The sequence below is a fragment of the Hoplias malabaricus genome, chromosome 1 (assembly GCF_029633855.1).
Source record: "Hoplias malabaricus isolate fHopMal1 chromosome 1, fHopMal1.hap1, whole genome shotgun sequence".
NCBI classification, from domain to species: Eukaryota; Metazoa; Chordata; class Actinopteri; order Characiformes; family Erythrinidae; genus Hoplias; species Hoplias malabaricus.
The window spans coordinates 15,688,188-15,701,302 of record NC_089800.1 but is presented as its reverse complement, the minus strand read 5'-3'; the positions used below and the strand labels follow the sequence as shown (position 1 = coordinate 15,701,302).

General features: G+C 41.7%; 2 protein-coding genes across 2 annotated transcripts; both read left to right on the top strand.

The window, feature by feature from the left end:
• The first annotated feature begins 8,731 nt into the window (after positions 1–8,731).
• On the top strand, positions 8,732–9,679 carry LOC136664150 (proteoglycan 4-like). Its single transcript, XM_066641231.1, has one exon. The coding sequence runs from the start codon at positions 8,732–8,734 to the stop codon at positions 9,677–9,679; it is 948 nt and encodes a 315-aa protein (XP_066497328.1).
• A 1,904-nt stretch (positions 9,680–11,583) lies between these two features.
• Positions 11,584–12,483, top strand: LOC136664125 (proteoglycan 4-like). The gene has a single exon (XM_066641196.1). The coding sequence runs from the start codon at positions 11,584–11,586 to the stop codon at positions 12,481–12,483; it is 900 nt and encodes a 299-aa protein (XP_066497293.1).
• Positions 12,484–13,115: the final 632 nt, after the last annotated feature.

Here is a 13,115-nt window from a genome sequence, read left to right as displayed (position 1 = left end):
AATTATTCATTGTAGCACTTGGACAGTAAATAAGATGGCAGCTGGTTTTATTAACAGGAGACTTTCACACAGGAATATAATCCATTTTCTCAAAGAGCCAGTGCATCAATTTAGAGCCAGGCTATTTTCCACTGTTGAATTTAAACTGTTATACCACCTTAAAGAATATTTCCCAGCTTCAGTGTAAAGGGAGCTCAGATGATGTGTTCCAGCAAAACGAAGAGTGTGTGTTAGGCCATAAGCTACTATTAACAGCACAAATAACATTTACGTTTATGTCATTGGACTGATGTTTTAATCCAGAGTGATTCATTATCTTAATCGCGTAACTGTGGTAGACTGTTGTAGCATTAGGAGTTTTGCCCACGGACTCTTATTGGTGTGATTTTTTTGTGTTCCTGCCTGAGCCCAGTTATATTAGAAGAACACTTGTACACTTGTAATTTTACCTAAAAATTGCACGGAACTGTAATAGGAAGAATAGCTCTCCCTTTGCTCCAGGCTTAGTACTGCAGAAACTGGACTATATACATTTTGGAGAATCATTGTCGTTCGCTGGTTTGATCTATGGTATTGCCTTAAACATCTGCCTCCCACATGGTGTCAACCAGAGCAGTGGTCTCTTAGCTGATGTGATGCATCTGGACTGTCGTTGCTCTCCTCCGGTGTGAAGGGCTGTCCGGTGACTTTGCTTGATGGAAGCATGTTTGTCCTCACCCTCCCAGAGTTGGGCATGAGATGTTTGCTCTTGGGTTGAATCTAACATTGTATAGAAGTTTTGTTACAATAATGCTCGTTGCTGGTCATCTGGTCACTATATCCGTTATCCTTTCTGATGGTTTGTGTATTTAATGAATCAGAATTTCTTATAAAACCACAGCTCACAGATGTGGAGGATTATCTTCTCTCCTCTTGCTCCAGAATCTCTTTCTAAAGCATGTCTGGGTAGATCTGCTTATTCTCTGTGAATTGGCAGAAATACAGAGCACAGTGATTCCTGAACAAATAAAACCGCTCAGAAAATTGAGAGTAGAGAAACGGCAGGCTTTCCCCATACACATCATTTAAACACAGCTCATTCATCTTCATAGCTCTATTATTTTGACCTTAGCAAATAAAGAGAGTTTGTGTGTTCAAACGTGCAGAGGTGTGCTCACTCTGGAAGACGTCTTCTTTCACTTTGACTTAGAGAATCAACAAAAGCATTTTACGTTTGCGTAGAGCTGTTTATAAGCCCTTATTCATTGTGAAATTATTTCTAAGCAGTCTCAGAACTGAAGCTTTGAGCCTCTAGGATGGAGAGTTTTTGCTGAATCAGGGAACTGTTATAATCACAATAAACCCTGTGGCCTCCAGTTTATGTGGGATTACAAACATGTCGCCAAGATTTCAGTGTAATAGAGTGCAGCAGCCGCCAAAAACAATGCGGTCATTAGAGAAAACAAGAGACGGTTCTTTACAGCCGTAAGAGGAGTTATACAGAGCTCAGGATTAATATCACATAATAACTCCTTTTATTTTAGCTCAGGTGGGGGGCAGTACCAGCTTTTGAGATTTGGGCATTGATCAGTTCAACAAGTTCATAGCCTTTTAGTAATCTGACAGTGAGGAAACTCAGGGTTGTCCTATTTCAGCCTTACCCCTCCTTGTTTTAATCTTGTCTTTGTCTTGTTTTCACTGTGTTCTGTTTCCCTAATACTCGTTTCCTTCTAGCCTCGCCCCCTTGTCCTCATTCTACTCTCACAGATGTTCCTGATCTGTCTAGGGTTTAAAGCTCTGTGCCTTGTCTCAGTGTTTGTTGGTCTTTCTGTCTTTCATTGACGTCCTCATTTTTTCTGGATATTCGTGGTTATTCTGTGTGATTATAGTCTTTGATTCTGCTGTTGTAAGTGTTTAGGTTTGGTTTTGTTTGTGTAGTTCTCTAATCTCAGGTCTCTGGTGTTTCTAGTGTCAGTGTCCCCTTGCTAGTTTTGTTGTTATTTCTAATGTCTCTCTCTCTCAGGTTCTTAATTTGGTCCTATTTTCTGTGCTGTGCTCTCACTGTTACTGTTTCTTGCTCGGCCTTCTCTTATATTATTTCCCTCTTCATTTAGATTTTTTGGTTTCTCACTTCTTGGTTTTGTGCACCTTGGTCTTTTCTTTTAGCTTTAGTTTTTCCTGTGTTTAGCATCTTGGTGTTATTTTGTCTTCTGTTCTGCCATAGTTTCTTTCTGTTTTTGGATACTTGTTATTTTGGAGATTCCTTGTCCTTATGCTATCCTTAGTACATCTTTGCACTTACTTTCACTTCCATTTTTCAAGCAAACCCTTACAATGTAGTGGTTCCACAAAATAAATGTAAGTTTATGTAATGTCCCCACAATGTATGAGAACAAGTCTGTGTGTGTGTGTGTGTGTGTGTGTGTGTGTGTGTGTTTAAGCGGTTATGCTAGCCATTTTGTGGTGACCAATCCTGACCGGTGTTGACTGCCACAAGATGGATTTCCTCTGAGGTTGTGACCACAAACCACAAACCAAATCAGTACCTTCTTTAAAATGTGAAATAAAGACAGTTAAATAAACTCCTGCCCCAAATAGATGTCGTGAAACTTTAGGACTAACATTCAGACGAATAAGCAGGTCCTTGTAGTCTCAGCCAGAGCTGTGTGATTTGTTATTGTCTGAATGCTGGAGTGTGAGAGTTATAACGGTTTAAAATGAGTGTGACATAATCTGGGACTAGAGGTGGACCATGTTTCTTTGAAAGGAGCCAGCCTGGTACATCTCTGTCTTCAGCAGAACAAATAAAATTAACTGAATAATAAATGTAACGTTTTAAAGTGTCATATTGGTCTGACACTTTTCCACCAGAGGACACATAGGTGACGTTAAACAATGGCAGTGGGAATAGAGCTTATCTAATTTTCTAACCATCATAATTTTCTCACCATCTACCACCACATCACACAGCGGAGAGTTCCTCCAGATAATGTTGAGTGTGTCAGGTTTGTGCCCCCTCAAGAAAGATGTTATGTGCATGTGAAGTCTAAATCAGGCAGCGGCGCAAATCAGGTAGAGATCCAAGCTCGACAGCGTTTCTCAACTGCTGAAATGTTATTATGTTGCAGGATAATATTATTAAGCAAATAAAATATATTTAAACTTAGGTAAGACCTTTCTTGTGACGTCACAGTGCAGCTTCCTTAGACCGTTCCATTTGTGTGACCTAGGATACCAAGAAGGAGTCTTCATAGGACAGTCCTACCTCAGCTGCAGCCTGGGCTTTGGAGCGCAGCTATATTGCTGGCTCCTAGTGTTTGTTTCTTGTTTACCCTTCTAGGTCTAGGTTTACTTGTGTTTGTATGTTTCTGGTTTCCTTTAAGTATCTCTTAATCCTAGTTTGCTCATCCTTGCTCTTTTGTTTCAAGTATTGTTATATTTTTAGCTTCCTCTATATAATTTTTTTCTGAACCTCTGTGTTCTTGACATTTTCTTATAGCCTTCTCTTTTTTTTTTTTTGCTTCCAAGTCTGTATTATAGCGCTTAGTTCGTTGTTTATCTCTGTTAGTTGTTAATTTAGTCATGTTTTGTCATTGTGTGTGGGCTCTGTTTTGTTTTCGGTGTCTAGATGATTCTGTCTCTGTCTAGGGCTAGAGAAGTAAAAGTCTCTGAGGACTGGGCTGTGGAGCAGTGTATCTTTGGCGCAATGGAGCTCCATCCAATAATTTTTAATGATTTGGAGTGGCATTAATGTGGATCAAGTGTGTATGCATTATACAGGCACACAACAATTGAGTATACATTATAATTATAAAATACACACACCCCTGTGAGAATTGAAGTGAAGAGCTCCCTCTTGGATGAGCTCATGCATTCACAGAAATCTCACCTCAGTCCAGGCCATGAGCGAATACATGACACTGAGCTGAGAACTCTTCCAGAAATGTGCTTTTGAACTCTGAAGATATGGAGATATTTAAAGAAGTTCTCACGTTCACATCACCCTCAGAAAAGTGCTGTTCAAAACACGAAACTGAACATCACACCAACACAGCCAACCTGAGAAGACGAAACGCGGTATTGAACATCCACTGGACTCCAGCTACTTCTGGAGAAAGGTTTTCAGTTTTTTTATGTCATCCCTTTCCAAAGAAAACCATGTATGTCCATGTTTGTGGATGTTTAGTTTACTGCATCATTTGATCTCATGATGAATAAAAATGCTCCATCCTATTTTGGAGATACATGTTTTTGATTGGACAGCGACAGTATGATTCTTATTGTTGTTGACTTCAGGTTCATCTTGACTGTCCTGTTCACCTGGTAAGAGCTTTGAAATATTTAGAAAAGGTGCGTACACACAAAAACAGTTCTGAAATATGGGTGTGCAACATCTCATGAAGAAAGTGTGATCTATAAAGGAATACTTTGCGCAAAAATGAGCATGTATTTAAGCAAGGTTTGACCCATGCATACACAGAAAACATTGCAGAGAGAGAGCGTGAATTGGTGACATCATGTTGTAAAATAGAGAAATGTAAGGAAACATGCAGAAATTACAGTCTGTAATAAATAGACAGTAAATCGTAATTTACAGGTCTATAAATAGGCAAGGGGCTGATGCACTGTCAGTCATAATGGCTCTTTTTTGGAAACGATGATGACTGTTTAATGAGCTGATTAACACTGTTTAATGCTGCAGCCACATGTTGCCATTCAACTTACTTTTGTTTGTTTGTAATGCCACGACTGAGGCCACCAAACCACATATTTTTCCTCGCCTCGACCTCTATAACAATGACTTCTACCACAAGCCGCACAGTGTCCAAAGCTTCTCTTTTTTATCTTTCAGTCCTCCATTGTCACCACTATCTCATGCGAAAATGAAAGGAGAAGCCCATATTTAAATATTTGCAAGGTTATTTTCATTGGTAAATAGGTATTATAGGTAAATGTGGGCATTTTGAAGAAATTGTGATTTATAAAGAGAAAACAGTGTAGAGGTGTGTGTACACACATTTTTATAAATTGAACTTTTTTAGCCCTTCCCATTTTTTTTGGCTTTTGTGCACATAAGGTTCTTAACCCATTTAAACGTTGTCACAGTTGTGCAGAGACAAGGAGGTGGACGTAGTTGCGGGAAATATTTATTAAAACAAACAAAACCAAACAATGTAGAATCACAATCTAAAAATAAACACTTGCAGAACAAAGTAAATACAAACTTGATCAGACTGAACCAAGACAAACAGAAAACAACCGTGAACTGATGCAAACATACAAGCCTAGACCAATCCTACAGAAACCAAAGGGGTGTATACACACACACACACACACACACACACACAGACAAGAAAAACCCGGGATGGATAATGTGGTCCTGGGAAGGCAGGACCACAAAAGAGGCACAGGTGGGAGCACTAATGACAAGGTGGGGCTAAGGCAGAGACAAGAAAAAACAAAGCAAAGCCATGAGCTAAAAGACCACATGATACACAAAACACAAAGACAGAGCAGGAAAATACAAAACAGGGCAAAAGCATGACAAAACGTATTCGCAATGGTTCTTTACAGAACCAAAAGTGTCACTTCCATGGGATTGCTCAAAGAATCTTTTCTAGGACCTTTATTTTTAAGAGTGTACTCAAGTTTATCTCACCTTTATCACCTTTATATCTCTCTTGTGTGTGATGTCTGTGTCTCATTTTGTCCCCTGAGCCAGTACAGAGCAACCTATGGGCAATAAAGTTTTCCAATTGGGGAATCACCAACTGAAACACCTCCCCTGAAACAATATCTAGCAACACAACACCCTGATAACCACCTGGGAAACCAGGTGTTAGTTGGGTGCAGTTCATTGTTCAGTTTTCCATGCTCTGATTTACAAGTGTGTGTGTGTTTGTGTGTGTGTGTGTGTATGTGGATGATTCGAGGCAGCTCCACACAGTCATTAGCCTCGTTATTGTCTGATAGGGGCTGTTATGAACGGCCCGCGAAAGCATTCTGGGTTTTCTGCCAAATCCAGCACAGTGCCAAGGGCTCAGGGCCAGCGCAGCCAAAAACATCATGGCTGTTATCTTTGGACACATCCTTGAAAAACTCTCGATTTGTCTCTGAGACCAAGAGCTCCTCAGGCACAAACGAAATCAGCAAGAAGTAAATAAATCATCACTGTGGCCTTCGCATGGAAACAGAGCCGTGACTGACCGAGTTAGGAGAAGAATAGCGTTGTGGTCTAAAACTTTTTCAGATTTTTTTTGTTTTCTACTTCATTTGAACAGGGCAATAGTGTCTTACATTGAGCAAACTGTGCTTTCATTCATTCATTCATTCATTCATTCATTCATTCATTCGTCTTTCGTAAGTGCTTCATCCAGAGTCACGGTGAGTCCAGACCCTCTACAGAATCACACCCTGGACAGAGCACCACACCCTCACCCTTTCACGCTCTCACAGCTGTGCACAGATTCACACAGTCACTCCACCTACCAGTGTGTGTGTTTGGACTGAGGGGAGGAAACCCACACAGACACAGGAAGAACACACCACACTCTCTTCACAGAAAGTGACCCGATGAGTGAATCCCACCCAAGACCCCGAGACCCTGCAGCTGGTAATTAAAAGAACACTAGGTAAGATTTGGATTTTTTGCTCCTGAAATTTTGCTACTGAAATCTTGGTAGGGTAGAAGCTTCCCACTCCGCCCTTAAAGTTACATAGTGCAGTTTCTTCAGTGCTGAGCCCTGAGTAGCAACAACAGAGTCTCTATTTTCCCTATTACAGTTCATTGGAGCAATCACAATGTTTCTGAAGATCAATACCTCATTTAAGGTCAAAATAAATGCACATAGAGTTCCTTTAATCTAATGTGTAAGTCCTTTAGTCCAGTTGCTGAAGTCCTAACCAATGGGGGAAGAGCTTGGCTGGAATCTGCCTGGATACAACATGGGAAAGAGCCTAATTTGGTTGTTTTAACTGTGTGATTTTAGCTCCTTTTCCTTAGCAAACCTTAACAATGGCACAAAATAGAGTCATAGGCACAGAGAGGTGTGTTTACTGCATCTACAGTTCTGTATTTGCTATTTGCCAAGTCAACAGTTCTATTGAACAATGTAATAAATCCAGCTCATGTTTATACATGAGGATAAACTCTGGGATAGTCATTGGACACAGAGCTGGACAAAAGCTGACCATTATGCTAATGATTTTCCATCTCAATCCTGCATTATCTAGGAAGATGTCTGGATAATCTATCACCACATTATTCTCATCCATGCTTTGGCCAGTCTTTGAGGTCAAGGCTCTTGTTTCTGGCTGTGGTTTGGTTTAAAGGAGAACGAGGGTAACTTCCTGTCTTTACAGCATCTCTTCAGTTTGCATTCTTCTTAAAATGATAAATACAGGCTTCTTTTGAATCAAAACTTTCACTGAATTTTTCACTGTACCCCGTGTAAGTTTAACTCTTTTACAAGAAGAGCAGGACGCTTTGGGCTTATAAATCTAAGGGAGGCATATAACACAAAGTTTTAGGCACCTGAAGAAATAAGATTTAAAAAGCTATTAATCTGAGCAGCAATAATTTAAAAAATAAAATAAAAATAACCCTCAATATAACAGTAAAAACCCAGCCCCATTATTCCCGTGAGTGTGATACTGTGTGTGTGTGTGTGTATGTGTGTGTGTGTGTGTGTGTGTGTGTGTGTGAATAACCGTTTCAGGGTTAGCGCTCTTGGACCTTATGCGATGTTCGTAGTGTCTGAGTGAACCTCACCTCTCCTCATGACATTCCCGTATTATTTCAGGTTACCATCCAATCCATAACTTTAGCGGTTAATAAATACTTCATTATGTTAAATTAAGTGTGCTGTTGTGTTAACAAATTCATACAATCAAAGAGAACATCTGGAAACACAGATACTACTTTTTAAAAAATCCTTTAACTGCATTTCTGCTTTTGTGTATATTATAGTTTTATATAATTTTATATTACAGGCACCACATGTACTGGGAAGAGAAATTAATTAAGAAATACTAATAAAAATCTTAGGTGCCTATGGTTTGCAGTGTACTGTATTTTTAGCCTTATATCCTATTATTCTGTTAAATATACTGAGATGAATATAACATGGTGGTGCATTGGAACAAGGCTCAGAATGACACCAGAGCTCAACTCTTTGAAGAATGTGTGAAATGTGTGTTTTCAGCGCTGGGATCTACTGGTTTATGATGACAACATACTGTAAGTGGTCTATTTTCCATAATGCCATGGTGATAAACCTCTGCTCTGGACCCGCCCATCTTCCCATCTTTCACTGTACTGAGAATATCGCATGGTAAAAAAGAAAACCTGTTTATGTCCACAGCTGAATCCCATGGTTACTTTCAGAGTGAGAGGACCTTTGCTCTCTGTGCTTTTTGACTTCAGCTTGTTCACGCTTCACTGAAACCCGTCAAGCTTCTCCTGAAGAATGGACTTGAATGATGTGATTGGTGAGTCTGAAAATGTTTACGCTAGTCCAGCTGTGAGAGAGTTTGACATGGAGGGTCTGCAGGTGCTAAAAGCCCTTTTCACATGCTTTTGCCTAAAGATTTCTGATAATTAACCAGAAACAGGTTCAGTGTGAATATGAGTCAGTAAAATACCTGGTAAATTACCCCATGAAACCCAGGTAAGTACCAAAGAAATTACCCCCAAAAGACCAGCACAACACCTGGGAAATTACCCCCAAAAGACCAGCACAATACCTGGGAAATGACCCCCAAAAGACCCAACACTTGGGAACTTACCCCCAAAAGACCACAACAACACCCAGAAAATTACCCCCAAAAGACCAGAACAACACCCAGAAAATTACCCCCAAAAGACCACAACAACACCCAGAAAATTACCCCCAAAAGACCAGAACAACACCCAGAAAATTACCCCCAAAAGACCAGAACCACAACTGGGAAATTACCCCCAAAAGACCAGAACAACACCCAGGAATTACCCCCAAAAACCAGAAAAACACCCAAGAATTACCCCCAAAAGACCAGAGCAATACCCAGAAAATTACCCCCAAAAGACCAGAACCACAACTGGGAAATTACCCCCAAAAGACCAGAACAACACCCAGGAATTACCCCCAAAAGACCCAACACTTGGGAACTTACCCCCAAAAGACCACAACAACACCCAGAAAATTACCCCCAAAAGACCAGAACAACACCCAGAAAATTACCCCCAAAAGACCACAACAACACCCCGAAAATTACCCCCAAAAGACCAGAACAACACCCAGAAAATTACCCCCAAAGACCAGAACCACAACTGGGAAATTACCCCCAAAAGAGCAGAACAACACCCAGGAATTACCCCCAAAAACCAGAAAAACACCCAAGAATTACCCCCAAAAGACCAGAGCAATACCCAGAAAATTACCCCCAAAAGACCAGAACCACAACTGGGAAATTACCCCCAAAAGACCAGAACAACACCCAGGAATTACCCCCAAAAGACCAGCACAACACCCAAAAAATTACCCCCAAAAGACCAGAGCAATACCCAAAATATTACCCCCAAAAGACCAGCACAACACCCAAAAAATTACCCCCAAAAGACCAGAACAACACCTGGGAAATGACTCCCAAAAGACCAGAACAACACCCGGGAATTACCCCCAAAAGACCAGAAAAACACCCAGGAATTACCCCCAAATGACCAGCACAACACCTGGGAAATTACCCCCAAAAGACCGGAGCAACACCCAAAATATTACCCCCAAAAGACCAGAGCAACACCCAAAATATTACACCCAAAAGACCTGCACAACACCCAAAATATTACCCCCAAAAGACCAGAACAACACCTGGGAATTACCCCCAAAAGATCAGCACAACACCTGGGAAATTACCCACAAAAGACCAGAAGAACACCTGGGAATTACCCCCAAAAGACCAGCAAAACACCCAAAGAATTTCCCCCAAAAGACCAGAAGAACACCCAGGAATTACCCCCCAAAAGACCAGCAAAACACCCAGAAAATTACCGCCAAAAGACCAGAACAACACCCAGAAAATTACCCCTAAAAGACCAGAACAACACCTGGAAAATTACCCCCAAAAGACCAGAACCACAACTGGGAAATTACCCCCAAAAGACTAGAACAACAACCGGGAATTACCCCCAAAAGACCAGGAAAATCACCCAGGAATTACCCCCAAATGACCAGAGCAATATCCAAAATATTACCCCCAAAAGACCAGCACAACACCCAAAAAATTACCCCCAAAAGACCAGAACAACACCTGGGAAAAGACCCCCAAAAGACCGGAAAAACACACGGGAATTACCCCCAAAAGACCAGAAAAACACCCAGAAATTACCCCCAAAAGACCAGCACAACACCTGGGAAATTACCCACAAAGACCAGAAGAACACCTGGGAATTACCCCCAAAAGACCAGCAAAACACCCAAAGAATTACCCCCAAAAGACCAGAAGAACACCCAGGAATTACCCCCAAAAGACCAGCAAAACACCCAAAAAATTACCCCCAAAAGACCAGAACAACACCTGGGAAATTACCCCCAAAAGACCAGAGGAACACCCAGGAATTACCCCCAAAAGACCAGAAGAACACCCAGGAATTACCCCCAAAAGACCAGTAAAAAACCCAAAAAACTACCCCCAAAAGACCAGAAGAACACCTGGGAAATTACCTCCAAAAGACCAGCACAACACCCAGGAATTTACCCCCAAAAGACCAGCACAATACCTGGGAAATGACCCCCAAAAGACCCAACACCTGGGAAATTACCCCCAAAAGACCAGCAAAACACTCAAAAAATTACCCCCAAAAGACCAGAACAACACCCGGAATTACCCCCAAAAGACCAGAACAACACCTGTGAAATGACCCCCAAAAGACCCAACACCTGGGAAATTACCCCCAAAAAACCAGAACAACACCCAAAAAATTACCCTCAAAAGACCAGAGCAACACCCAAAATATTACCCCCAAAAGACCAGCACAACACCCAAAAAATTACCCCAAAAGAGCAGAACAACACCTGGGAAATGACCCCCAAAAGACTAGAACAACACCTGGGAAATTACCCCCAAAACACCCGGAATTACCCCCAAAAGACAAGAAGAACACCTGTGAAATTACCCCCAAAACACCCGGAATTACCCCCAAAAGACCAGCAAAACACCCAAAAAATTACCCCCAAAAGACCAGAACAACACCTGGGAAATTACCCCCAAAAGACCAGCATAATACCTGGGAAATGACCCCCAAAAGACCAAACACCTGGGAAATTACCCCCCAAAAAACAGAACAACACCTAAAAAATTACCCCCAAAAGACCAGAGCAACACCCAAAATATTACCCCCAAAAGACCAGAACAACACCTGGGAATTACCCCCAAAAGATTAGCACAACACCTGGGAAATTACCCACAAAAAACCAGAAGAACACCCAGGAATTACCCCCAAAAGACCAGCAAAACACCCAAAAAATTGCCCCCAAAAGACCAGAACAACACCTGGGAAATTACCCTCAAAAGACCAGAAGAACACCTGGGAAATTACCCCCAAAAGACCAGCATAATACCTGGGAAATGACCCCCAAAAGACCCAACACCTGGGAAATTACCCCCAAAAAACCAGAACAACACCCAAAATATTACCCCCAAAAGACCAGAGCAACACCCAAAATATTACCCCCAAAAGACCAGCACAACACCCAAAAAATTACCCCAAAAGACCAGAACAACACCTGGGAAATGACCCCCAAAAGACTAGAACAACACCTGGGAAATTACCCCCAAAACACCCGGAATTACCCCCAAAAGACCAGAAGAACACCTGGGAAACTACCCACAAAAGACCAGAAGAACACCCGGGAATTACCCGCAAAAGACCAGCAAAACACCCAAAAAATTACCCCCAAAAGACCAGAACAACACCTGGGAAATTACCCCCAAAAGACCAGCACAACACCCAGGAATTTACCCCCAAAAGACCAGCACAATACCTGGGAAAGTACCCCCAAAAAACCAGCACAACACCGGGGAATTACCCACAAAAGACCCAACACCTGGGAAAGTACCCCCAAAAAACCAGCACAACACCCGGGAATTACCCCCAAAAGACCAGCAAAACACCCAAAAAACTACCCCCAAAAGACCAGAGCAACACCCAAAATATTACCCCCAAAAGACCAAAACAACACCCGGGAATTAACCCCAAAAGACCAGAACAACACCTGGGAAATTACCCCCAAAAGACCCAACACCTGGGAAAGTACCCCCAAAAAACCAGCACAACACCCAGGAATTACCCCCAAAAGACCAACAAAACACCCAAAAAACTACCCCCAAAAGACCAGAGCAACACCCAAAATATTACCCCCAAAAAACCAAAACAACACCCGGGAATTACCCCCAAAAGACCAGCACAACACCCAAAAAATTACTCCCAAAAGACCAGAGCAACACCTGGGAAATTACCCCCAATAGACCAGAAAAAAACTGGAAATTACCCCAAAAAGACCAGAACAACACCTGGGAAATTACCCCAAAAAGACCAGATCAACACCCGGGAAAAAAAACCCAAAAGACCAGCACAACACCCAAGACATTATCCACATGACACCAATACAACACCCGGGAAATTGCCCCATGACAGCAGTAAAACAACCTGGAAACAACCTCCATTAGACCACTACATTACCCAGAGAACTGCTTGCATTTGACAAGTACAGAACCAGGAAAATTACCAATACAACACCCAAAAACGTACCCCCACGACACTGGGACAGTATTGTACTGGTCACATGTGGTAATTTCCCCGGTATAGTACTGTTAGGATTATATACCAGTTGTATTGATATTTTTTTCCATTTTGGGGGATTTCAAACAGAAGCTTTATAAATAAAGACTGGTATGTGTTAGTGTGTGTTGCATCCTCATATGCCCTGAGTGTGTGTAGATCAAAGAGCTCTAGCTCTGACAGCTTCTGCCTATTTGTGCAGCAAACACATGAGTATTCACAGAGTGGTGAGAGGAGACACAGAGACTAAACACACACACACACACACACACTGAGCTGGAAGTTTCCAAAACTCAGGAGAAATTTCACTGAGGCATCC